General features: G+C 39.6%; 2 protein-coding genes across 2 annotated transcripts; one reads left to right on the top strand and one right to left on the bottom strand.

Moving 5' to 3' along the window:
* Window positions 1-1337: 1337 nt before the first annotated feature.
* On the bottom strand, window positions 1338-19886 carry LOC134541057 (endoplasmic reticulum lectin 1). The gene is made up of 10 exons (XM_063384199.1): window positions 19555-19886; window positions 18473-18568; window positions 16832-16912; window positions 15885-16020; window positions 14814-15072; window positions 12312-12432; window positions 11483-11542; window positions 9649-9813; window positions 8445-8684; window positions 1338-3140 (listed from the first exon to the last, which is right to left on the bottom strand). Exons 1-10 carry the CDS (start codon window positions 19675-19677, stop codon window positions 2916-2918), a joined length of 1506 nt encoding a protein of 501 aa, XP_063240269.1. The 5' UTR covers window positions 19678-19886; the 3' UTR covers window positions 1338-2915.
* A 2100-nt stretch (window positions 19887-21986) lies between these two features.
* LOC134541100 (bifunctional protein GlmU-like) lies at window positions 21987-24603 on the top strand. The gene is made up of 3 exons (XM_063384265.1): window positions 21987-22039; window positions 23418-23600; window positions 23969-24603. Exons 1-3 carry the CDS (start codon window positions 22037-22039, stop codon window positions 24212-24214), a joined length of 432 nt encoding a protein of 143 aa, XP_063240335.1. The 5' UTR covers window positions 21987-22036; the 3' UTR covers window positions 24215-24603.
* Window positions 24604-26092: the final 1489 nt, after the last annotated feature.

The raw sequence follows: 26092 nt of genomic DNA, 5'->3' as shown, positions 1-26092 counted from the left end.
ACAGCCCATGTTAAGAGGTCCGCCTAGTCAGGGGTGTGTATCTGTGTATGTGCGAGGCGGGATGATAAGTGCGATTTGGACTTTTGTAGTACATGGGACGACAATCAGATTTGAGTGATAACCACATTATATGGCGGAGAAATGAGGATAAAGGTGTAATGCAAGTCCCTTAAGTGCTTTCAAGAATCTGTACGTAATGTTTCATGTCTGAAAATTACTCATCTGCCCTCAGAATACGTAATCTTAAATGATTTTTCTGTACACAGACCCCAATTGGATATCTGAAGTACCTATGTAGTTTTTAAAAGTTGCGTGTTTTTTTTTTTTTTGCACACCATATGTGCACCCGCGTAGGTGAGACGCTTAATCTGTAGTTGATTTAAAAAGGGTCCGTTCAAGGAAGTTTCACTGTGTTTACACGACACATATTCAACACTTTGGATGCTGCCCTCTTCAATACATCTAGAAGCAATCATCTGCCGACCTTTTCAACAAAAAGACGCAACATGAGACGTTTTCATTATTACGTTGTATTATGTATTACTAGGCTTTACGAAAATTCAAATTTTTTAATATCAAAACTAATCTTTATTATTTGTATTTGATTATATTTTGAATGTTAATACTTTTAAAAAACCAATATTCATTTGATTATGAACAGGACAATGTGGAATCACGGAAGATTTTCTTGTTTAAATTTTTTTTTTAATACATAACTACTATAAGATAAAGATGCACACTGTACATTCTTTTTAAACCCACCCTCTAAAAGTATATTCACATACTGCACTTCCCTTGTATATACCCTTTTCATTGTTTATTAAAATAATTTCTCTTTTGCTGATCCTGTTTGAATACCATGAATATTTCAACAAAATTTCGCCTATAATTATTGCAGGACTTAATCCAACCACCCTTTCACTTTAGTGTTATTTGTCTAATTTCCCAAAAGACACTACACTACACTACACATTTACTTTTTCTTTCACTGTGTAATTGTTATGTACGTATAACAAATTAAATATTTTGTGGGGTTCTAATTCTCATTCTTACAATTCGAATTTGATATTCGTATTTGATTCAAACTAAAAAAAACTGATACTTGCACAGGTCCTATTATTGCATGAAACTACACATGTTGGATTTAGGTGTCATCTTGCCAGCGGAGTTTATAAGCACAGCACCCAAAGACAAAATTATTATGGACTAGCTTTATAAAGTCATACCAAAATAAGCATATAATTACTTCAGAGCAATGACTGCTATACAACTTTTCATTTTGTTATTTGATATTTAGTATTTACTAAAAAATAAATACATAATTAAAACTAACAACATTGGATATTAATTACGTTTATTTATACCAACATTACTCTTTTGGATCATGATTTCAATTTGTATAAATATTTATCATCCAAATTATGTATTCAAATCAAAACATACTGAACAAACAGCAGAACTTTTGCATTCAGGAAAAAAAACAACCTTCACACTTTAAAAAACATGCCTTCATTTTACAACAAATGTACCTCTTCAACTGAACTTCAAACAGTAATTTGTAACACAATTTTGGTAATATGAATCACTTATCACAGACAAGGAAAAGTCGCCATCTTCCGAGTTAATTTTCACAAAAAAAAACACACTCCCAGCTGTCGATTTAACACACAAATTGTTTTACCAAAGTTTTAAAAGAAGGAAGAAGAAAAAAGCAACAATATCTATCAATGCTTTGAATCAAATACAAATGCGAGTTCTTTTGACAAACTGTCAAATGTTGCGAGATGGGGGGCAGCTTTATTTTTAGGAGAAATAAGAATGTTTAGTATGTACCGTATGCGTGTGTGTATTATATATATTCACGTTATAAACATGTACTATGCACATACATAGGTATATGAGACAGACCGGTGCATGGGTGAAAACATTTTGATAGCACAGAAAAAAAATAACAGAAGAACCGCATTTGGATAACAAATACAGGAAACTTGTTGAACAAAAAGAACTGTTTTTTTTTTAAAAGTTATTTGACACCAAGCAACTTCTTGGCTGTAATTGTGTTTCTTAAAATAAAAAAAATAAAAAATTCTTAAACTGCAAGTGCTTAATCCAACATTCACCATTCTCAAGAAACTCATAGCATAATACAGTGGCGTAGCCAGGATTTGTGTATGGGGGGTGTTAAGAAGCAAGCGCGCCCCCCCCACCCCACCCCTTATTAAAGTGGGGGGGTCCAGGGGTCCTCCCCCAGGAAAATTTGGATTTCAAGGTGTAAAATAGTGCTATTTTAGCAGTTTTTGGTACTTAAATTTAAATATTGTAATGGTAAAAATGTTATTGATTTTAATATGAAAATTGTTTGGGTGATGAATAAGAAATTAATTCAAGATTTGGTGCTAGGGGGGGGGGGGGGGGGGGGTTGAACCCCTAAATACCCAACCCCTGGCTACTCTAAGATAAAGATGCACACTGTACATTCTTTTTAAACCCACCCTCTAAAAGTATCTTCACATACTGCACTTCCCTTATATATTCCCTTTTCATTGTTTATTAAAATAATTTCTCTTTTTCTGATCCTGTATCGAATACCATGGAAAAATATTAATTTAAAATTTTTCTTTCAAAAAATTTCGAATATTTCAACAAAATTTTGCCCATGATTACCTGTCGCAGCTGACTTAATCCAACCACCAACCTTTCACTTTAGTGTTATTCGTCTAATTTCCCTAAAGACGCTACACGCTACACGTTTACTTTTTTTCTTTTCACTGTGTAATTGTTGTGTATAGTGAAATAAAAATTTTTGCGGGGGGTTTATAATTCTCATTCTTACAGTTCGAATTTTGATATTCGTATTTGATTCAAACTAGAACGCCGCTGAGCAGGAAGCTAGAGTCCGCGGGTCGCGGCGGGGCCTAGTCGTCCCCGCTGGCGAGGGTGCCAGCCGCGTCGTCCTCCGAGGAGACGACCGCCCCGTCGTCCTCCGGCTCGGCCTCAAACAGGCCGTCGGGGCCGACGCGGGGCAAGAGCCCGCACACCAAGGGGGACTCCACCCCCAGGACGTACTCGCAGGTGTGGGGCTCCAGCAGGAACAGGGCGACGGATGCCCCTGACTCGTTCTCCACGCACTTCAGCCTCACCTGCGCACATTCACCACCATCACCATCGCAACAATCTAACAATATATCGTTTCATGAAGTGTCCAAAACGTCGGCACAAGCTGTATTTCCCACTTTAATTTATGCTGATACGAGAAAAATTTTTTTTTACAGAAATATTAGGTGATTTACATTACTTTCCCAGGTATTTCCACGACCATTTGGATTTCCCTGAATCTTCCCTGTCCTGTGCGCTTGTGGCCAGGGGCGCAACAACAAAATTTCCAAAGGGGGGGGGGGGGGGCGCAATATACCTATTTATAAATGAATCATCGATCCCCCCCGGGAAAATTTGTATTTCAAGGTGTGGAAAATGATGCTATTTAAGCAGTTTTACTATCTAAATTGATTGCACAGCACTTTCTTTGCCCCCGTTTGCCCCCACTTCAAGGTTTCAGGGGGGAAGGGGGGGGGGCAAAATACCCTTGCCCCCCCTGTTGTTGCACCCCTGATCAACATCACCAATCAGTCTTGCTGGAAGAGATAAACCTTAATGTAGCCTCCTCGCAAACTCAAAACTTAATTATATACATACATTATAAAATACAAATAAAATACTACACATTACATAAATAAATAAAATGACAAAACAATATATTCTATTCTCAATTAAGTACGTAATTAAAAAATATTTTAAAGCATGAGGACTGCAGACAGAAGTGAAAATTTCCACAAAAGTCTACATTAAGGTTTGCTGCTCCAGCAATGAATTCTAGCGGTCAGTGCATAAACTACATGTGGTTCGCGTCGAGAAATGTTTTTGAAGACACAGTTTGCATATATTAACCGTGCTTGGCATTATTTTAAACAATTATACGTTAAATATTCACAAACTCAAAACGTAATTATATAGGTACATCATGAAATACAAATCAAATTTACTACACATTACATAAATAAAAATAATGACAAAACAATATATTCTATTCTCAATAAAGTAATTAAAAAATGATCATAACTAAATAAAAAAAACAATTAAAAGCAAGATAAAATTTATTAACACTAGTTTTAATAATTTATAAAAAAAATAATTTATCTTGTAAATAAAAAAAAAGAATTTAAAAATTCTTACGACTTCAAAGGAAGAAAACAATCTATCAACAATTCCCAAAACAATTATTTTAAATAAACTACCCTTTGCATAAAATTAACATTACAATAAAGATAACATTTGTAATAATAAAACATCCAATATGGCAATATCTATAGGAATAATCATCATTTTACAAACAAAAATAATTTCAATAACATGGTGTTGCAAATGATGATAAGTACTTGCACACTTTGTGACGAATTATCGAATGGAGTAAAGTCCAGCTAATCTGGCCCATGATCGTCCAGACACTATTGATCTGGACGGAATTTAAAACGTACTGTGGTTTTTCTTTGTATTGTACAATAAATAAATTTTGAATTCTAGGTTAAAAACTTACACAATAGCACGAAAACTAAAATCAAGCTGTCAAAAAAGTTATATTTATGAAGAAAAATTTTTATATAGTTATGTGTACATTATACTTGTATTACGAGCATTTTAGGGCAAACTCTGTTTAATTCAAAGTTTTGGTGAATCAGACAGGGCAGATCCCACATAGTCTGAACTATCAAGACTTTACTGTATTTTAATTTGAATCACAGTTGAACACAAAATTCACTTTAATATTTTGCTGCACTAAAAAAAAAAAAAAAAAAAAAAAATTGTAGATGCAACTTTGGGTGTTTGAACATGATGTTTAATCTGCACATCTTGCATACTAAACACTGAACAAGAACCATGTAGGAAATATTTGGCATGTTAACTAACTGCCCCCTGCTTGTAAATAAAAAAAAAGAAAAATCAAAGTCTATGGGGCAAACAGGTCAGCTATGCCATCAGATTTGTAAATACATATATGCTTACTTTTTTTTTTAATGAAAATGTACAAGATAGACAGACAGATAGAGAGAGAGAGAGACACACACACACAGTTTTATTTATAACGTCGATCAGGCTAGGCACCTCCCTAGAGCCCAATGCGTGTCTCACACTGCGGCACTCCAATTCAGGACAAACCCCCCCCCAACCATAACTCTCTTACACAGAACAAGGAGGGAGATATAGAAGTGCGACTCTTACAGTGGAAACTGAAACCATGTTTCACGCGACATGTGTCGCTATCTGTTGGGCGGGCCCATAACTACCAGCAAATAAAAAAATCGGAACATATACGTTTTTTTGGTTATATTAAGTTATCTCCTTGGCGGCGCAAAACTAATTTAATCGATGCGAAAATAATTAATGCTGTTTTGTAATGAACCGTCATGTAATAAATAAAGGAGAAGGAGGTGCAAAAACTCATTTCATTACACACCACAAAATTAGTGGCTACCTAAATAGAGTGAATTTTTCACTGGTTTGTTTGCCTGATAATAGCTTATACATTACTTCTCCTAATAAATTAATGTAGTAATGTCGGCAATATATTATGAAAACTACTATCTAGCGGACGGGCCCATAACTACTTAAAAAAACCAGGTCTAAGTCTCGGTCAATAGAGTTTCTCCCACATGCTCTCTTATATCTCTGTTTGCAACTACCGCCACGGAGTGCGTGCATGCCTGTATTGCGCCCGAGCGACAGGAGTAAACTCAAAAGCCACCAACTCTATTAATATTTGCACAAATTTCCTGGAAAAAAAATATAACCACGTATTATTCTAGGAATTTTTTTTTCTCGATTACTAACATAAGATTTACATTATTTAAGATATGTTGATATATATATATATTATAAAAATAATTCATTGTATGCAGATTGGAAGGCACCGTTCAAACCACAAAATTTTGTTCCTATCAGCTGGTAGATAGCAGCACGTATCGTAACAAATCCTCAAACGTTAAGGGAGGAATTAGGTGATAAAAAAAAAATACAAAATTTGTGTTTTACTTGGTTTCGTTTGTAGGTAAAAAATAGTTGGTAAAATTTATTTTTGTGTTTCCGTGAAAGATATCTTAGTCAATTACCGGAAAGGTCTTCAAGAACACTTTTCCGGAAAACTAATATCCATGCCTTGAGGTTCCGTGAAAGGTATCTTAGTCAATTACCGGAAAGGTCTTCAAGAACACTTTTCCGGAAAAGTAATATCCATGCATTGAGGTTCCGTGAAAGGTATCTTAGTCAATTACCAGAAAGGTCTTCAAGAACACTTTTCCGGAAAACTAATATCCATGCATTGAGGTTCCTTGAAAGGAATCTTAGTCAATTACCAGAAAGGTCTTCAAGAACACTTTTCCGGAAAACTAATATCCATGCATTGAGGTTCCTTGAAAGGTATCTTAGTCAATTACCAGAAAGGTCTTCAAGAACACTTTTCCGGAAAACTAATATCCATGCATTGGGGTTCCGTGAAAGGTATCTTAGTCAATTACCGGAAAGGTCTTCAAGAACACTTTTCCGGAAAACTAATATCCATGCATTGGGGTTCCGTGAATTATATTTCCCAGTAAATCTCTGTAAAGGTCTTCAAGAACCTTTTTCCGGAAAACTAATATCCATGCATTGGGGTTCCGTGAATTATATTTCCCAGTAAATCTCTGTAAAGGTCTTCAAGAACCTTTTTCCGGAAAACTAATATCCACACATTGAGGTTCCGTAAAAGATATCTTAGTCAATCACCCGAAAGGTCTTCAAGAACACTTTTACGGAAAACTAATATCCATGCATTGACGTTCTGTGAAAGATATCTTAGTCAATCACCGGAAAGGTCTTCAAGAACACTTTTCCGGAAAACTAATATCCATGCATTGAGGTTCCGTGAAATACATTTCCCGGTAAATCACCGGAAAGGTATTCAAGAATACTTTAACGGAAAACTAATATCCATGCATTGAGGTTCCATGAAAGATAATTCCCGGTAAATCACCTGAAAGGTTTTCAAGAATACTTAAACGGAAAACTAATATCCATGCATTGGGGTTCCGTGAGATGTTTCCCGATAAATCACCGGAAAGGTCTTCAAGAACACTTTAACGGAAAAATGATATCCATCCATTGAGGTAACGTGAAATATATTTCCCGGTAAATCACCGGAAAGGTCTTCAAGAAGACTTTTCCGGAAAACTAATATCCATGCATTGGGGTTCCGTGAATTATATTTCCCAGTAAATCTCCGGAAAGGTCTTCAAGAACCTTTTTCCGGAAAACTAATATCCATGCATTGAGGTTCCGTGAAAGATATCTTAGTCAATTACCGGAAAGGTCTTCAAGAACTCTTTTCCGGAAAACTAATATCCATGCATTGAGGTTCCGTGAAAGATATCTTAGTCAATTACCGGAAAGGTCTTCAAGAACACTTTTCCGGAAAACTAATATCCATGCATTGAGGTTCCGTGAAAGATATCTTAGTCAAATACCGGAAAGGTCTTCAAGAACATTTTTCCGGAAAACTAATATCCATGCATTGGGGTTCCGTGAATTATATTTCCCAGTAAATCTCTGTAAAGGTCTTCAAGAACCTTTTTCCGGAAAACTAATATCCATGCATTGGGGTTCCGTGAATTATATTTCCCGGTAAATCACCGGAAAGGTCTTCAAGAATACTTTTCTGGAAAACTAATATCCATGCATTGGGGTTCCGTGAAATATATTTCCCGGTAAATCACCGGAAGGTCTTCTATAACACTTTTCCGGAAAACTAATATCCACACATTGAGGATCCGTAAAAGATATCTTAGTCAATCACCCGAAAGGTCTTCAAGAACACTTTTACGGAAAACTAATATCCATGCATTGAGGTTCTGTGAAAGATATCTTAATCAATCACCGGAAAGGTCTTCAAGAACACTTTTCCGGAAAACTAATATCCATGCATTGAGGTTCCGTGAAATATATTTCCCGGTAAATCACCGGAAAGGTATTCAAGAATACTTTAACGGAAAACTAATATCCATGCATCGAGGTTCCATGAAAGATAATTCCCGGTAAATCACCTGAAAGGTTTTCAAGAATACTTAAACGGAAAACTAATATCCATGCATTGGGGTTCCGTGAGATATTTCCCGATAAATCACCGGAAAGGTCTTCAAGAACACTTTAACGGAAAAACGATATCCATCCATTGAGGTTCCGTGAATTATATTTCCCGGTAAATCACCGGAAAGGTCTTCAAGAAGACTTTTCCGGAAAACTAATATCCATGCATTGGGATTCCGTGAGATATTTCCCGGTAAATCACCGGAAAGGTTTCCAAGAATACTTCAACGGAAAGCTGACACCAGTGCACTCGCTGTCCAACGAGCGCCACGGACCTCGGTCTGGCGGGGCTTCTCCGCCTTGTCGCACCAGTCGCCGCCCGAGTAGAAGTGCGACACGTGCCTGCGGCCGGGCAGCGGCCGGGGCCGCTTGTGCGGGTTGCGCTCGAGCCAGTGCAGGTGCTCGTCCCGGTCGAAGCGCCCCAGGCTGATGGTGACGCGGCTGCCGTCGCGCTCCTCGTGGAACTGCTCCACCTTGTCCCCGTGGCAGAACTCGTACTTCCACCAGCCGCTCCCCTGCCGACAAGCAACACCAGCCCGGCTCGCGCACTCCCCGACACCATCAAACACGAACACTTAAAGAGGCCACTCCAGTGTTTCAGGGGCACTACGCAACCCCGCGTCAACCTCACGAGATTCAATGCTATTTCCATTTTGCTTACAACTAATCAACTAACATAGATTTCGGAAATGATGCTCGCTCGACATGCAAGATGACGACGCTCTTTATCAAAGCCCCTATCTTCGAAAAACGTGCACAAATTTGTGGTTCAAACCTAGACAATACACTTACGCGTACTAGTAAAGATAAGCATAAAAACCATATAATTTGTGCACGTTTTCGAAGAAAAGGAGTTTCGAAAAGGGCATCGTCATCTTGCATATCGAGCAAGCATCATTTCGAAATCTGCATTAGTTAACTAGTTATAAGCAGAATGAAAATAGCGGGTTACATGTCGTCATTACGTTCAGGTTTGTCTTGCAATAAAGATCGCACAGCAATCAAAGCCACCTATCTCATACACATCACGTGCAAATACATACGAAAACAAAAAAAAAAAAACATGGGTGCGAGGCTGGCACACATGTTAGAAAGCACAAAAATGTACAAGAATGTATGCAAGTGTACAAGTTAGCAACTACGTGCGTGTGCAAGTAAACAAATGTACAAATGTGCTATAATGTAAAATTGCCATTTTGTATCCCATTCCTTACGCCTAGAAACCTCCCCCCCCCCCCTTTTCCTTTTTTTCTCTACCATCGAGTGCTCCAGTCCCAATAATTTCATTTTTTTGTTGCCCTTTCTTTGTAAAAAAAAAAAAGTAACTTTACTTGGTCGTAGTTGTTGTGCTTCTATTCTACGTAATGTTTTATCAATTTGTTTGTAGAACATGTGTACGAGTTGCCGAAAGGCTTTGCGGAACAGCCATGTAGGGGTCCGGGACGGCCATGTAGGGGTCCGGGACGGACAGGTGCTCACCCCCTGCAGGCAGTCCTTGCCGGACAGGAAGCTGGCGGCGGGCGACACGTCCTGGGCGGGGGACGGCGCGGCCGGCCTCAGGGTCCCCACCACGCCGTCGCCGCCGTGGCCGTCCGGAACCTCCAGCGGCCGGATCTCCAGCTTCACCACCTGCGGCTCCCCGTCCTGCCGAGGGGGGCACACGACACCGCACTCGGTCCCTCCCGTGTAGGTCCTTAGGGAGGGGTAATATTCCCCCCCTCCTCCACCCTCCCCAACCACACACAGACCTGCTGCAGACCTCACCCGATGCACACCCGACCAGGGTCGGTGCAAGGTAAATTGGTGCCCTAGGCGAAAAACCTTAATGCCCCCCCCTCCCCCTCCCCACGGACACCCAAAAAAAAAAATTGTCCTTGCCTCAAAACACATAACGTAAGCCTAATATTTTGTCAACAATCAAATGTAAGCAGGCTTGTTTTTTTTTTTTTTTTACTTTTTTACTTTTTTACTTTTTTACTTATTACAAATCATCAACAGGTCACCGTGGACTTTAAATAATTATACTTACATCAATATAAACATTCCAAACTGTTACTGTTACAAATATTCCATTTTCATCTAGTTTCAATAATCGTTAAACATGTTATATCAGCTGTTATGTGTCGTGCTGCGCCGCCCCCAGCTACTTGGGGCCCCGGGCGGTCGCCTGGTTCGCCTGTACAGACGCGCCGGCCCTGCACCCGACAGTAATCAACCAATGCACACAATTCGAACACGCATCAGACAAACCCCACAAAGTACAACACCAGATACATACCTATTAGACTCTGCAAAAAATAACAAACATTAAAAAAATTACAAAGGTTTGTAAACCAAGGAAAAAAAAAAAATTAAAAGCTAATATAAGTTCCAGGGTTCATATTTTATTTTGAATACTTTTCAAAAGATTTACCTCCTTATTACAATTAAATACATGTGCAATATTATTCGTATGAATCACTGAATCCAGAGAGTCCTTAAACGTCTCTGTTTTCGTAACAAATGCGCAACGTTCCGTAGTTTCCGTAACCGGACGCTGAGTATCTGATACCTGGCAGTGGTGCACATCTGAACTTTGAATTTGGTTGGATTCTTTTTTTTAAACATATATGCCTGCATAATTTTTATAGCTATTATATACTGTGTGCAATTTTCTTTACAAATAAGATAAAACTTCAGTATTGACGACTTTTCAGGACGTCGAATATGCAGTTAAAAAATATGACACTGAAGGGGCTAAAAAATTTCGGACTACCCAACAAAAAAGTGTTCTTTTTACAGTGCTACAAGCCACAACTTATTTGAACAAAAAAAATTAAATTGGTCAAAATTGTGTTTGAATAAAATATCTGAAATTGTATGGTAAAAAATGAGGTAAGAGGAGGTGAATTTTCAATTGAGGAGATTAATTGATTTTTACAACCCACCTGGTCTGAGTATTTTTCTAAAATATATATATTATTCATAAATTTTCATATTTTAATTAATACAATACTGTCGTTTAAATATGACTTGACACCAAGGAACTTCTCAGCAGTAATTGTATGTTTAGAATGAAAGTCAACCCAAATTAGTTAACATTTAAAAAAAAAATCATCAACTTCAAGCATTTTATACAAAACCTCAAGAAACTTATAACGTAAAGCAACCAAATATGCGACGAGCAGACAGCCACGTCTAAGGCGGTCATAAAGGAACACGGGCAACAAAGGACAGGTCTAGAAAGACAGAGAGAGAGAGCAGACAGACAAAAGGAAGCAATGCCCGAAGGCAAGTTCGTTCTGTCGTAATGAAAAAAAAATTTGGAACAAACCTGTCCTGGCTCGCCTCTGTTTACTGAGAAAATAGCATATATCTTCTGCAACTTTTCATCCTGTGGAAATAAATGTTCACCTCATTAACACATCATAATATGATACCGATTCTGTTATATTTCAAACAAAAAAAAATTAGCATAATTATAAAAATGATATATCATAAAAAAAAATTAAAAAATTGAAATTGTTTTCATGAAACACTTAAGATACCAACAAAAATATATAAATAAAATTTAACATAAAAAAATAAGTTAAAAAAAATAATTAAATATTGGAATGCCACACTGTAGGAGCTTTGAATATATATACTGTATAGAAGTCGCGAGTGGATAGGATTTACTCTACAATTTCAGAAGCGTATGAGGAGCAGCTTGGGAACTTCACCGCTGCAGTGCGCTGCCGTAACACCCTGTATCGTCTTAGTTGTTATTTACACGTTAGAGCGCAGCACTGTCGCCCGCTGTCATTCCCCGCACCCCTCATCAATCATTCGCTGCAGCTCAAGGTCGTTCAACGGGAGGGGGAAGGGGTGTTTGAAGAGTTTGAGACTTGTCTGCTAGGGACCACCACAAGTCGATGCCCTAGAGATGGTGGCGATTGCAGCGGTGAATTAACCAACTACCTCAAAACTGTATTAGAAATTTTAACCTGGGCTGGCGACTTCTATACAGTATATAAATTCAAAGGTAGGAGTGAAGTGATAAATAAGGTATAAACCAAAACTGACACACACACAACACACGTTCTCAGTGCAAAGGTAACCACGCGGGCCGTTCCCTCTCGGCACGGCCGGCCACGGAACGACGAGATAGCGCGGACACTCACGGTGTACTTCTGGTGTCGCAGCTTGATGCTCTCCGCTTCCATGGCCACCAGGTTCCTGGGCTTCTTCGGCGTCCCTTCCAGCGCAAAGCAGTTTATCGGGTTCTCGTCGGACTCTTGGGGCCTGCGGGAAACCAACGCAACACACGGAATTTAACGGCATGTTTGCTCACTCACTGTACGTTCTGGTGTTACTGGCACAGTAACTGCACAGGAGCCATTCGCAGCCGAGCTGTGAGCGGTCACGATTGGAGGCGGGATCTGGTTACTCCGTTATCGTCAGATGCTGAATTAACAGGCTACATTTCCACTGCATTTAGCGGGAGCTTTGGTGTAATAGTCACACTGTAATGCTCATTAATTTATTTTTATTATTCTAAATAAACCTGTTTTAAACCAATTTATTACAAATTATTTTATCGCAAAAGTGCAGCATGTAAATTTCAGCATTATTCTGGTGGAGTAAGTAATACAAAACAGATTTTAAGTAAATAAAACAATAACACCAAAATCCTTTGTTTTGAAAACAAAACTGGACTAAAAATAAAAAAACATAAAATCTTGCCTGGATGCATACAGTGTTTATTCAAATGTACAGCACGTTTGATACATTTCTGATTTAGTTCACAGCTTCTCTTCAAGAGGAGTTTTTGCAACCAATTTGTGACTCTTGTTCCATTTCCTGTAGAGTAAAATGATAACATGTATAACACATGTTGTGTTGTACAGTAATATTTAAACTGTGAAAACATTCATTTTCGGCGGGCGGTGTGTATGTGATAAACGTACATCAACTGTCAATTGTTTGAAGTGTAACTGAAACAAAGACAGTGCTGGAATGAGCTTAACTTGATTCCACGCTCACAGAGAGGAAGCAAATTACCTGAATTAATGGATTTGGGTTAAAATGTATCTTGACACTGATGTAATTAGAGAAGGATGACAAATGAATGGTGATCAATTCACAAATATATCCTGACGGTGTCTCGCTTCGTCCCTCACTCACCAAGTTTGACCTATCCAGGAACAAAATTTGAGTGACCTTGGGGAGAGTTATCTGACCCCCTGGCCACTCAACCCCCCCCCCCCCCTCCTTCCCTTAACCCTGTTACATCCCAAACCCACCACTAGCTAGAGATTCAAGTTTCCCTCTTCCCATATGAGACCTCCAATTTCCTGGCTACTGTAGCATAAGAGAGTGCACGGAGAAAAAGGGAGGGAGAGTGATGATAAAAGTGTGATAGAAAGAAGATTGGGGGGGAAGGGGAAAAAGTTAAGGGCAAGTGGGTGAGAGAAGACTAGAGTGAGAGAGATAGAAAGGGAGTTAGCGGGATTATGGGAGTGAGTGGGAGAGAGAGCAAGAGAGAATGGGAGAGCATGGGAAAGAGAGCGTGCATGAGCTAAAATAGGATTAAGAGTGTAAAAGAGAATCAGGGTGTGAAAGAGAGAAAAGGACAGTGTGAAAGAGAATGGGAGAGAGAGTTGGGAAAGAGAATTGGAGCATGCATGAAAAAGAGAGGAGAGAGTGGAAAAGAGAATTAGAGTGATAGAGTGAAAGAGATAAAAAAAGGAGAATGTGAAAGGGAATTGGAGCATCCGCAAAAGAGAGTGGGAGAGAGAGTTGGGAAAGACAATCGGAGCGTGCGTGAATGAGAGTAGGAGAGGGTGTGAATGAGAGAAAAGGACAGTGTACAAGAGAATGGGAGAGAGAGTTGGGAAAGACAATCAGAGCGTGCATGAACGAGAGTAGGAGAGGGTGTGAAAGAGAGAAAAAAACAGTGTACAAGAGAATGGGAGAGAGAGGTGGGAAAGAGAATTCAAGCATGCATGAAAGAGAGTAGAAGAGAGTGGGAAAGAGAATTAGAGTGAGAGAGTGAAAGAGAGATAAAAAAAATAGAATGTGAAAGAGAATGGGAGAAAAGAGTGGGAAAGAGAATTGGAGCATGCGCAAAAGAGAGTGGGAGAGACTGGGAAAGATAATCGGAGCATGCGTGAACGAGAGTAGGAGAGGGTGTGAAAGAGAGAAAAGGACAGTGGGAGAGAGAGTTGGGAAAGAGAATTGGAGCATGCGTGAAAGAGAACCAGAGTGAGAGAGTAAAAGAGAGAAAAGGACAGCGTGAAAGAGAGTGGGAGAGATGGAAAGACAGTTTGAGCCTGCGCGAAAGAGTGGGAAAGATAATTGGAGCATGCGCAAGAGAGAGTGGGAGAGAGAGTTGGGAAAGACAATCGGGAGAAAGCGTGAAAGAGAACCAGAGTGAGAGAATAAAAGAGAGAAATGGACAGCGCAAAAGGGAGTGGGAGAGAGAGTTGGGAAAGACAATCGGAGCAAGCGTGAATGAGAGTAGGAGAAGGTGCGAAAGAGAGAAAAGGACGGCGTGAAAGAGAGTGGGAGAGAGAGAGTCGGGACAGACGATCGGGAGCCAGCGCGAGAGAGAGTGAAAGAGAGAATCGGAGCATGCGCAGCAGGGAGTGGGAGGGAGAGAGAGGGGGAGAAGACACGCGCACCTGAAGAGCGGGTGGCCGCACAGCAGCGGCGACAGCACCACGGTCTCGTACTCGCAGGTGGACACCTCCTTGAAGGTGACCACCTCGTGCTTGGCCCGGGCGTGGCACACGTACAGCACGGCCGTGAGGCGCGCCTGCCCGCTCAGGTCGCACATCGTACCGCCCGTCATGTTGAGCTGCAGGTAGGGCGTCTCCGCCGAGTCCACCTTCTTGCGGGGGGCCGGGCGGCCGTCCCGCATCAGCGCCCGCTCCCACTCGTCTGCGCACAACGCACCCTCTGCCCGTCCCTCCGCCGTCGCCCTACAACCCTCACAACCCTCAGGTGAACCGACACTGACAAGCATCGAAACACCGCCCGCACAACACCAAAATGAAAGTTACTACACCATATAGCACAGAAATGCTGGATACATCATGGAATCAAGTAGAGTTTGACAAAAACTTAATTGAAATCATAAAAAAAAAAATCTCTGTCCTTTTTGCACCAGAAACAAAAATTTTAACCAAAACGTTGCATTGAAATTCGGCCTTGAAAATTTTTACTCTCGCCGCACCTCAAAAATAAGTTTCACTTCGAAAAAACACCACGGATGCATTGCCACCGCGTGTCACTGGAAGTGAAACTTTCAAAGAGATAGAGGTGGAAGAATGTGTGCAAGTACGTGAGCGCGCAAGTGTGTGATACGGTGTGAACATGCCATCGAGCTCCTAATTCCAGATGCCCTACCCCCTCTCTGCCATGGAGCGCCCCACTTCTGATCACTCCACTCTGAGCATCATGCTCTGACGACATCATCGTCTCAGCTGTAGAGGTCTTTGTCACTGCCTGTAAGAAGTTGTATGCAGCTTTTGATAACCCTCCACAGGTGAGGAAACAGACACATACACAGCATGATATAAGTCGAATTTTACTCATAGAAGAGGTTGAGAGGGCACTGAACACTATGACAGATTCTTCTCCTGGTTTAGATGGCCTTAAAAGGAACATCCTAAGTCCATGAATTAAAAAGGACCTGTGCGTATTGGCTAGTGTCATGTGGATCCTACATTACATTACGGAGTTCAACTCACTGATCCGAGCGGCGTCCGACTTGTCCCACTTGCCGAGGTTGAACTCCTGCACCTTGACCTTCTTCCCCTCCCTGTCCTCGTGGTACTGCCGGATGTAGCGGCCGTGGCAGACCTCGTACGTCCAGTACGACTCCAGCTGCGAACACCACACGCCACGGCTCACTCACTCACGAGGCGTGCTCCTAAAGTAACCAGAGCGTGATTTCAGTAACGTCCACCGAGCGCTGTGACAAGTCCCATCGAAGTGGTGTGCATAGGTAGAGATTCCGGCCACCCATCAGTAGCCTTTTACCCTTCAGATGCAGCGTTCCCTCAAACAGGGTTATGCAATTAAATGATGCATTAAACTCAACAAATCCGGACCAACAAATCCTTGAACGATTGCGGACGAGAGTTTTGAGGGTCTTCGCGGATCCTTCGTCACGACAAAAGCACCTTGCCACACTGGCCCGTCCATACGCGAAATTTCGGCTCAGAAAAACATACCAACACTTCCCCCAGCCACCCTGGTCCAGATATTATATATACAGGCACACCAAAACAAATGGCAGCATAGTAAAATCAACGCAGTGTTTGTGAACAAATTGCTTTTGCTTCACCTAAAACTATTGAATGTAGGCTATCAAACTTGAATGTTAAAACACTTAAAACATGTAAACAGTAAAAAGTCCAGGATTTCATGAGAAGGATAATCAATTGAATTTGTGATATTTAACAATATGTATATCGTTTTCTGAAGTGTCTGTCTAAACATCAGCAGAAGCGGTATTTCCCACTTAATTTATACCGATACGAGAAAAAAAAAATTCCATAAATATTAGGTGATTCACATTACTTTCCCAGGTATTCCACGACCATTTGGATTTCCCTGGATCTTCCCTGTTCCGTGTGCTTGTGGCAACCCTGCTGCCGTACGTGTGCGTTGTGACTTAGCGCGGGGCACTCACCCGGTAGGAGCAGTGCTGCTGCTCAAACAGCGTCCGCAGCAGTTCCAGGGCAGTCGGGCCGCTGTAGGTCTCCACCGCGCCCTGGGGGGAGAAGCAAAAAGTCCTAGTGCCACGCAATCTCACCAGGGGCGCAACAACGGGTTGGGGGGGGGGGGGGGTAAGGATATTTTGCCCCCCCTCTAAAACCTTGAAGTGGGGGCAAACAGGGGCAAAGAAAGAGTGCTGTGTAATCAATTTTTAGATAGTAAAACTGCTTAAATAGCATCATTTTCCACCTTGAAATACAAATTTTCCCGGGGGAGGACCCCCCCCCGGACCCCCCGCTTAAATAGGGGGGGGTCTATGATTCTTTATAAAAAGGTATATTGCACACACCCCCACCTCCCCCTTTGGAAATGTAGTCGTTGCGCCCCTGACTCTCACCAGAACTGCACGGACTGTGAGGTGGTAGCGTGTGCGCCCGTTTCCATTCCCTGTGCTTAACACGTGCATAGCTCGTCTCGCATTTACTCTCTCTCTCTTTCCAATGCACATATATTTCTGCCATTAGCACTGTGCTGTATGTCGAGACATAAAAGCGACACAAATTTGTAATGTAATGAATTTTTTTTTTTTTCAAATCCATCATAAAACAGTGTATTTTGAAAAGTGAAATTTGGAATGGGAACTTTTGTAAATACGTTTTCCTGTTGTGTTTACATCGAGAGCATCATTTAATTTCATTCATTTTTATTTTTAAGGAGTCATCGGTATCAACTGTTTTTTGTCAACAATCTTTTTTATATCTCTTCAAAATAATTTTTTTTATCTTATGAGCATAGAGCACAATTTAATTAAAGTGTATCGGTATTAATAATGACCCACTGCTACAAACAGCTAGGTTCTCCTGTGAAATGATAATTTGTGTTTAACACTGAATATTTTTTTTCTGATGGAATGTCTACAATTGAAGGGTTTCTGGCAAAATCAACCAATGTCAAAAAATTCCAAAATTGAGTTATTAGTAGACTGGGAATAACATTTGTGTCATTTGTCTATGGACATCTCATATTCCACAAAAACATCCATAGTCACTCAGATACAGGTGCATGAAATGTTGGCACTTCTGCAAAAACAACCAATGTCAGTTGGCTTTCCAGTAAGAAAAACCATAGTCACATGACAATGGTTGTTTTTGCTTACAAGCTATAAACAGTCATGATTTAACATTAAAAATAATACTAACAACATTATTTGCAATAAAGTACATATAAATTATCCTTTACATATAAAAACAATCAATATTCATTAGTGTGCATAGTGCAATTTATGGATTTTGATAAATCCGGAAAATAAACTATTAACATTATATACTCTTCTATACTAATCAATAATATTGGGAAAAAAATAAATTACATTCAAAATTCCCGCTAAGAAAAATTGTCGATAGACACAAATTAATGTCTTAGGAAAATAAAAAATTAAAAAAAAAGAAGGAAAATTTAAGAAAATGTTAAAACATATTATAGTTGAGAGATGACTTTTAAAAATAAAATGCAGAGCAGTTTTCAGAACTAGGTATTCAATTGAACGAGAGCAGATTGAACTAGAAGATGACGTGAAGTATTGGAACAACCACACAGAGGCAGAAGGTTTACGAACCGTTGCCTTCTCCTGCGTCCGCGGCAGCTGGCACTTGTACCGCTCGTCGCTCTGCGTCGTCACGAGCATCGCGTCCGCCTCGGGCAGCTGTGCGTCCTGGTGGGAACACGCGCGCCTCACAACTCTCCGTGAACAACCCCCCACCGACAAGGCACAAACGCCCAGCCGAAGCGGCTGTGCTCGCCCCGAACGGAACACGATCCAGACAAAACACACAACAGTAAGGGGACGTCCATTAATCACATGTTTTTTTTTTTAGCAAAATTTTTTTAACCCCCCCCCCCCCCCCCTAGTGATTTGTGGTGAGGTTTCAGACTACTTACCCCCCCCCCCCCCCCCACTCCCATAAATCACGTGTATTTTTTTTGGTACAAAATATTTTTTTTTAAAAATTTCAGAATATTATTTTTAAATATAGGTATAGTCTAATTTAATTCTGGAAAATTATTTCTCCCCATTTATCATTTGTTTTATAAGTAGATTTTCAAAATTGTTTTTTTTTTTCTTGTCGAAGGTGCGGAATTGCCATTTTCACGAGGGGCGTGAATAATTAGCAGTGTGAGTGTGTTTTTCCTCTAGACTGCCATAATCAAGCACAGGCGAGCATCGGCTAGTCCTTCACATAACCACTAACTAGCGCTAGAGTCTTTTCCCCCCTTCCCCAAGCCCCTTGGGAGAATGAATGAATGATATGGTCAGGTGATGGCTTATTAGACCCGTTACTTCCACAATCTACGTGTCTGTGGTGTTGGTACCTCCTCAGTGCTGTTCCTACCACAATCAACGCAAGTTTCTACATCCATCTGCTTACCAAGCAAGGTGGCACGGACTCACATATGGGAGGGACCATCATTAATTATGTTCCCTACTATCTGTTGGACTCTTGGAACCACTAGAGGCAGATAAGCATATGTTTTGAATTTTCCGAAAAGCCTCTCTAGGCTAGGTTTACGATTACCTTGTAAACTATCATGAAAGTAATTTTGTATATATTACGTGACGTGGAAACCCATATATTGTTCAGATATGAAATACCAGACATTAAGTTAGACCTGTAACTTATCAAAAATATTTTTTCTTACCAAAATATTCTGTTCATCTCTCCCGAGCCAATTAATTTTGTACAGTACAGTGTCATCAAAACTCCGGACATCACTTTCAGCCTCAAAAACAAATAGTAGCACGAGGGCAAAATACGGAACCATTGTGTTCACGTAGACACTTCATAAACTACGAGTACTAAAATTCATTATTTACAAATTCCCATATAACTTATCAGCTATCAAATTGAAAAATTTGACACACAACCAATTATTGCACACCACGTCATTTCGGTGGCATGTTTGTCAACATTGAACAGCATTATTTGGCAGGTTGTCGATATAAACACGGTCGATAGTGATTGGCTACATGAACAATGTTCCGATTACAAATACTCGAAACTTTACGGTACTGACACTTTTTTTTTATAGAACATGAAGTAGTATTTATCAATCAAAATTAAAATGAATAAATTGTATTAACCTAAAGTGGATCACTCCGCGCGAAATAGCGGCCCACATCAGGCACACCAACTACCTGAATAGGCTACCAAATGGAAAAAACTGTTATATTATACTGATGACACCAAACTAATCTCGCAACCATCACAACAACCCGATCACCCATGCACGGGAGCCACCGCATTCCATGAACCCCGGGATAAATCTTCTGGACCTGAATTTGTGAACCCAAAATCCCTCCAAAAAAAATTAGGTACCTAAACTATAAATACAGGCATGGGAAAACCATTCTCGAGCTCAATCAAATCACAGACAGGCTGTGTCCCAGGGACCAATCACCCGAGCCTACGAACTGGCTGGGCCTACTACCCCGAACTTATATGAGGGGTCCGAAGTGACTTCACCTGACGAACCTGTCAGTCCGGCCACCCCAAACTCAGACGAGGGGCCCATAGTCATTTTACTCAATGTCCCCCCCAACCCAAAGAACACTCACGAACAGAAACCCGAGATTTATTTTGGGTTTAACTACTTATGAACCATTTATATTTCTGATTAATGCAGTGAAAAGGCACATGGTCAGGGCTTAGCACTTTTAAATTGTAAGAAGGAATTTTGTAACCTTATAGTCATACTGCAATTGATCCCGCAGTCGCCAGTTAGTGCTTTTGTATTCATGATCAGAATCTAAGTCCTGCCACAGTTCCCATGACAGACCCTGTGTTGACTCGCAGTTCTGGCAACGAACACCACCACGGTTTCCTATGACGGCATCCCGATCTAGAATCTCGCTTTTAGCAGTCGCTAGCAAGCGACTTATAGTGTGTCGGGATGAGATTCGGCTCTAATATAATATCTAGACAGGCCATGTGCAGGAACAGTACAATGTATGAGGGCTGTGTACACAATAAATACTGTTCTGTAAATGCTCTTTTATTCTGTACCTACTCAGCATAGCATCCTGTATTTTACAGCTTGGTTAATGGCTAAAAACCACACCCTGAGGAGTTTTACGTAGCTACTAGCATATGCGTCTGGGCATCTGGGCAATAACCACCACTGCATTAGCTAAGGCAGGTATCATGGCTACAAATGATTACTTTTCGTTTTGTCTATTTAATGTCCGAAATAAGTCTTTTGATGATGGTCCGATTTGGACAGCAAATTTATTAAAATAAATTAATAATTTAACTTATTTTTTTGCGAGTATTTATCTGCCTTTGTGTTCAGCCAATGGGGATTATATAGGGTTGCTAGCTCTGCAAGGCTATCTACATGGAACATGGTCAAAATTATTCAAGAGGAAATAAAGAGGAAATCAGAAAGAGGTGAAATTTGAAACTCTCGAACTTTGGACTCGAAGCTTGGACCCCACTTGGAAACATCGATAAAAAAAAACATAAAAATGACAATAACAACAACAGTGACAAAAAAAAATAAGAAAAAACTGGGAGAAGAATATATTGATAGGTTCCACTTACCACTATGGGGAGAAATTCTGAAACTGCATCATTGGAACACCTAAGCAAACACCTCAAATAAAGATAATAGTCACACAATCAACCAGAAAAAAATTACTGGTACTTCCTACATGATGTGACGAAACTTAAAATGGGGAAGGGAAAAACTCTTTTCGTTTTATTAATGATATAATATATTTCCAGTCCAGTGGCGGAAGCGGGAATATTATTTTATTGGGGTATGGATAAAAAATATAAAAAATAATAATTTGCACATGTATATTAAAAAACTTACATTTCTATTAAGACACACTCACTGACATATGGGCCTTCAGTAGTAGCCGTAGGCGACGTGGCTTCTGACACAGAAATGTACTGGCATAGCTTTTTGTTTGGCCTAGTTTTTCATTTTTTTTTCCCTAACCTAACTTAAAGCTATTTTTCATAATTCGCGGGTGAAGGCTATTATCTCCCTCCCAAAAAAAAAATCTTTTTCTAAAAAGGCACAAAAATTCTTCCACAGCTCGTCAGTGCCCCAGTCTTAGGCCCCAGTCTCGTCTACAGTCTTTGTTCCAGTCGATTTGTTCGATGTGTTTACATTGATGGTAACTAGTCATGTGACCTCCAAGTATTTCTTTACAATTTCAAAACTTTATCCATCCGCTCTTGTTCGATATATTCGTGACCACCGATTCTTGCCTTCTATGAATATTTTCCTAAATAAATTTGTTTATGTGTAGGGTGATATTTTAGCTATTTTCCCATAAATTTCCCTAAGCTAGTGCTGAGATGATTTCAAGCATACATTCTTGTCGGCTGCAACTTTTATATTTCTTACGTATTTATTAATTTATGTGTTAACTTTTTTCTCTTTTGTCAAAGTCCGTGTCTCGAATGCTGACACTGTTTCCATGTTTCCTTTCATGGTTTTAGGCAACCTCAGCAAAGCTTTTTTTAAACATAATGAATAGTTTTCAAGAATAATAAATAATTTTGTGGTACCTAGCTATGGTTTTTCTTATCAAATATCAAAAATTGAATTTTTATTTAAACTTAGCCAAGGTTTTTGTTTTGTTTTATAATTTGAAATGCATCACACCATGATTAGTTACAACAATAACCAACAATGTGATTATGTTAACATAACAATAGTAGAAGAAAAATACGTTGATTATTTGGAGAACTGTTAAACTTAAGACCAGTTGCATGAGACAGACTACAACTGTAGAGGATTTCATGGCCAGGTGTTTAAAATTGGAGTAATCCTTCATTGTACTTCTGTGCAACTGACACAAACCCTATCATATCAATATAATCTTCTGATGTGCAGCTGTGTAAATAATAGGTTTATTTATTTTTCGTTAAACGTCCCACAGACAGCGATGTCATTTGAAACTATATCAAACTACATTTTCCAGGGATATTGGGAAAGAAATCGGCAATCTAAACCTTTGCCTGGAGAGATTTCAGGAAATCACGGAAAACTGAAACCAGGGTGGGCGTACCAGGATTTGAACCCAGGTCTTCATTCCAATAAGTGAAATTATGATACCCCTATGCACTCTTATTTTGTGCACACCAACTTTCTGGTTCTCTAGTTTTAGTCCTGGTTCGACGTCTGTACTCCCACGTTCCTGCGGAACACCCCACATTTTACTCAATATTTTGAAGGTGTCGTGTTTGTACAAAAATATTGAGAGTGTGAGGAAATATATTGCGCAAAAAAAGGGGTGTTCAATATTTTGTGCAGTGTTCAAAAGTTTTCTGAAATTTTAGAAAAGTTTTGCGGACCCGTCAATATTTTGTAGTACGAGAATGCCATGTGAGGGGACTGACAAAATATTGCGCAATATTTTTGCGTAGTGTGAGGGGTCCAGACCATTCAATATTGTTGTACAATAATGAGCTCAATAATTGTGCGCAAAATATTGAACGAAATTTTTGCCAGTGTGAGGGCCCCTTTAGTCGCCTACCATGTTTCAGGAGGCGGTGCGAAGCGGCGTGGTGGTTTACCCCATGCGCCTGCTGCCTGGTGCGGAAATCAAGTCGTCGCTGATCGAGTTTGTGAAGGAAAACAGATTAGAAGCTGCCTTCGTCGTCACATGTTGCGGTAGTCTCACAAAAGCCACACTCCGTTTCGCAACCTGCGAGAATGGGGAACACACGGTATGTTTTAAGTCATTCCAGGTAATATTTTATGAATTTTTGTTTTAGATGCATATTAAATTTTTCTAAGTTTCTTGGTTTTTCTGATAGATCTTGCTAATTGCGTGAGTATCGACTCAAACTAGTTATTTATGGTTAAATAGCAATATGTAAAGTTTTATTTTTATACAACAGGTTTAAATTTATGTATTTAAAATTCTTTATTGCATAATGCCCCATCGTAGCTAGTTACAACAGACGTTTGAAATCGGGTTCTCAACGGTTGGGTGGTCTGATCATTCAACCTTCCTCCAGTTTCGCTGTGACAAATTATCAATGTCTTTCTTAACAGCACGAGAGCAAACTAAGGTGGCTGACAATCCCGATAGGTACGGACGCTGCAGCAGTGTTTCGAGATCGTTTCGCTGGTTGGGACCGTCTGCCGAGACGGGGCACATCTCCACGCCACTTTGGGGACGAGCGACGGGACTACAGTTTCCGGGCACGTGGTTGGAGACTTGGTCGTCCAGACGACGGCTGAGATAGTTCTCGGCGTAGCCGAAGGAGCAAGATTCAACAGAGTGTTCGATCCATCCACTAAGTTCTCCGAACTGGTTGTTACTCAAAAATCATAGAAACACTGCCCGAAGTCACCTTCAAGGTGAATCTTCATAGTCATTAAAAATATTTTGCACCCTTTTTTTTTAAATTAAAATAAAAGCTACAGAATATAATTATATTATCTCTAATAAGCTAAACACAATAAAAAAGTCTGTTCCCATTATGACTTTACATATAATTAATTAGTATTTTATTTCCAGTGCCAAAGCATATGACTTAATGGGCAGTACGTAACATAACTCGACGAACTGTTACTGGTATTTATTCTAACCACACGTAAAAAATAGTGTTTGTACTGTGAAATAATATTGCAGTGTTGGATGCTTGAACGCAGAAATTATTATTCTTGTACAGTGCTGTTTCATATGTTAATGTCTAATAAATCAGAATTTAAATATATTTAATGTTTTCTGTTGCCTGTGCTATTGGCCTGTTCAGACCTTGCTTGTCGTACCATAAATTAATTCATTGTGGTGGTTTTGTTCTAAGGAAACAACCACATTTTAGCCATCTCACCGTTCATGAAACCTCTATCGAGGATAATTTATACTACAATCGCTCTTTCAGAATTAGTACACACAGATGATGTTTTATTCAACAGTTCTCATATGCCTGACATATATTTCGTATTCATTACAACTGGCTCAACACAAGGTCATGTGGACATGTGCCAACATTCAGAATCAAATGTCATTCATCGATACTGACGTGAAATTGAGTAAAAGAAATATGTGAAAACCCTTTCACTAAAAATTTACACTTTTCCTTCAATTCAGTTAATTATTTGATGGTGTCGTGTGCCATCGTAACTAACAGTTGAACTCTATGAACACCTTTGCATGACAGCTCAAAGAATTTTTTAAATATTGAGACTGAAATTTTGCACACTCCAATACAATGGTTTTCACAGAGCATCCTGATGTCCCCTGTGGTAGTCCAGAGAAATATGTATCCAGATACAAAAATATAGTTTACTCTGTTATACCATTTCATTAAGGATATACCACTCTTTATTATTAACCCATCAGTATAGTGTAGTGATGGGCTAAACAATTCTTTTTACCCAGTCGATTCATTTGAATCAGTTCCGTGTAATGATTTGTTCAAAAGATTCATTCTTTTCGTTTTTCGTACTTGTTAACCGTTTAGAGTATTAGTAAAGTCTTTGCATCTGGCTGGTTACAATAATCTGCTCGGCTTGGATAGCTGAAATTCCAGACGTATAGCTTTATACTGACTGTTAGCTGATGACAATTTTAATATTATAATTTTGTCTAAAATAAAAAGTGTTGTTAAATAATTTTTTTTCATATGTTATTTTCCTTTATATGATATTAACTATAACACCTGGTTTTAGGACTGCTATAAAAAAAAGTACAAGCAATGTGAAGTAATTAATCCAAAAATGGTAATATGGTGCATTATTTTGTTGTTGCTTTCTCTGTTATTTTTAATTTGCATGGTGTGTTTAGTTTTTTATTTCCAAAGTTAGTGTTTGGGTAAGTGAAAAATAAATTTTAAACTACTACTACTTAGCCATTGACATTGTCAAGTGTAGATACTTTTCACGTCGCCCTATTTTATTTTATAAAGTATTGTTTGCTCTTGTGTGTACGCACGCTCACACAGCGATTACTGTGACTCCCGACGTCATGATTCATTTCTAGGACGAATCAGACAGGCCGTATGGCCTCTTCTTGTTCTTTCGCCGATTCGTTCTTCTGAATCGTGTTCAGTGTCGAGCTTTCAAGGAGTAGACTCTCAAAGAACCGATTCTTTACAGCGCGAACAAATCACATGATTCCTTTGCTGAAAGATTCGTTAGTTCACGAACGACACATCACTAGTTTAGTGTGTTATTTGAACGACTCGACAGGTTTTTGCTCAAACAG

Source organism: Bacillus rossius, chromosome 18 (assembly GCF_032445375.1).
Source record: "Bacillus rossius redtenbacheri isolate Brsri chromosome 18, Brsri_v3, whole genome shotgun sequence".
NCBI classification, from domain to species: domain Eukaryota; kingdom Metazoa; phylum Arthropoda; class Insecta; order Phasmatodea; family Bacillidae; genus Bacillus; species Bacillus rossius.
Note: the sequence above shows the minus strand (reverse complement) of the source record. Positions and strands in the feature narration are given on the sequence as shown.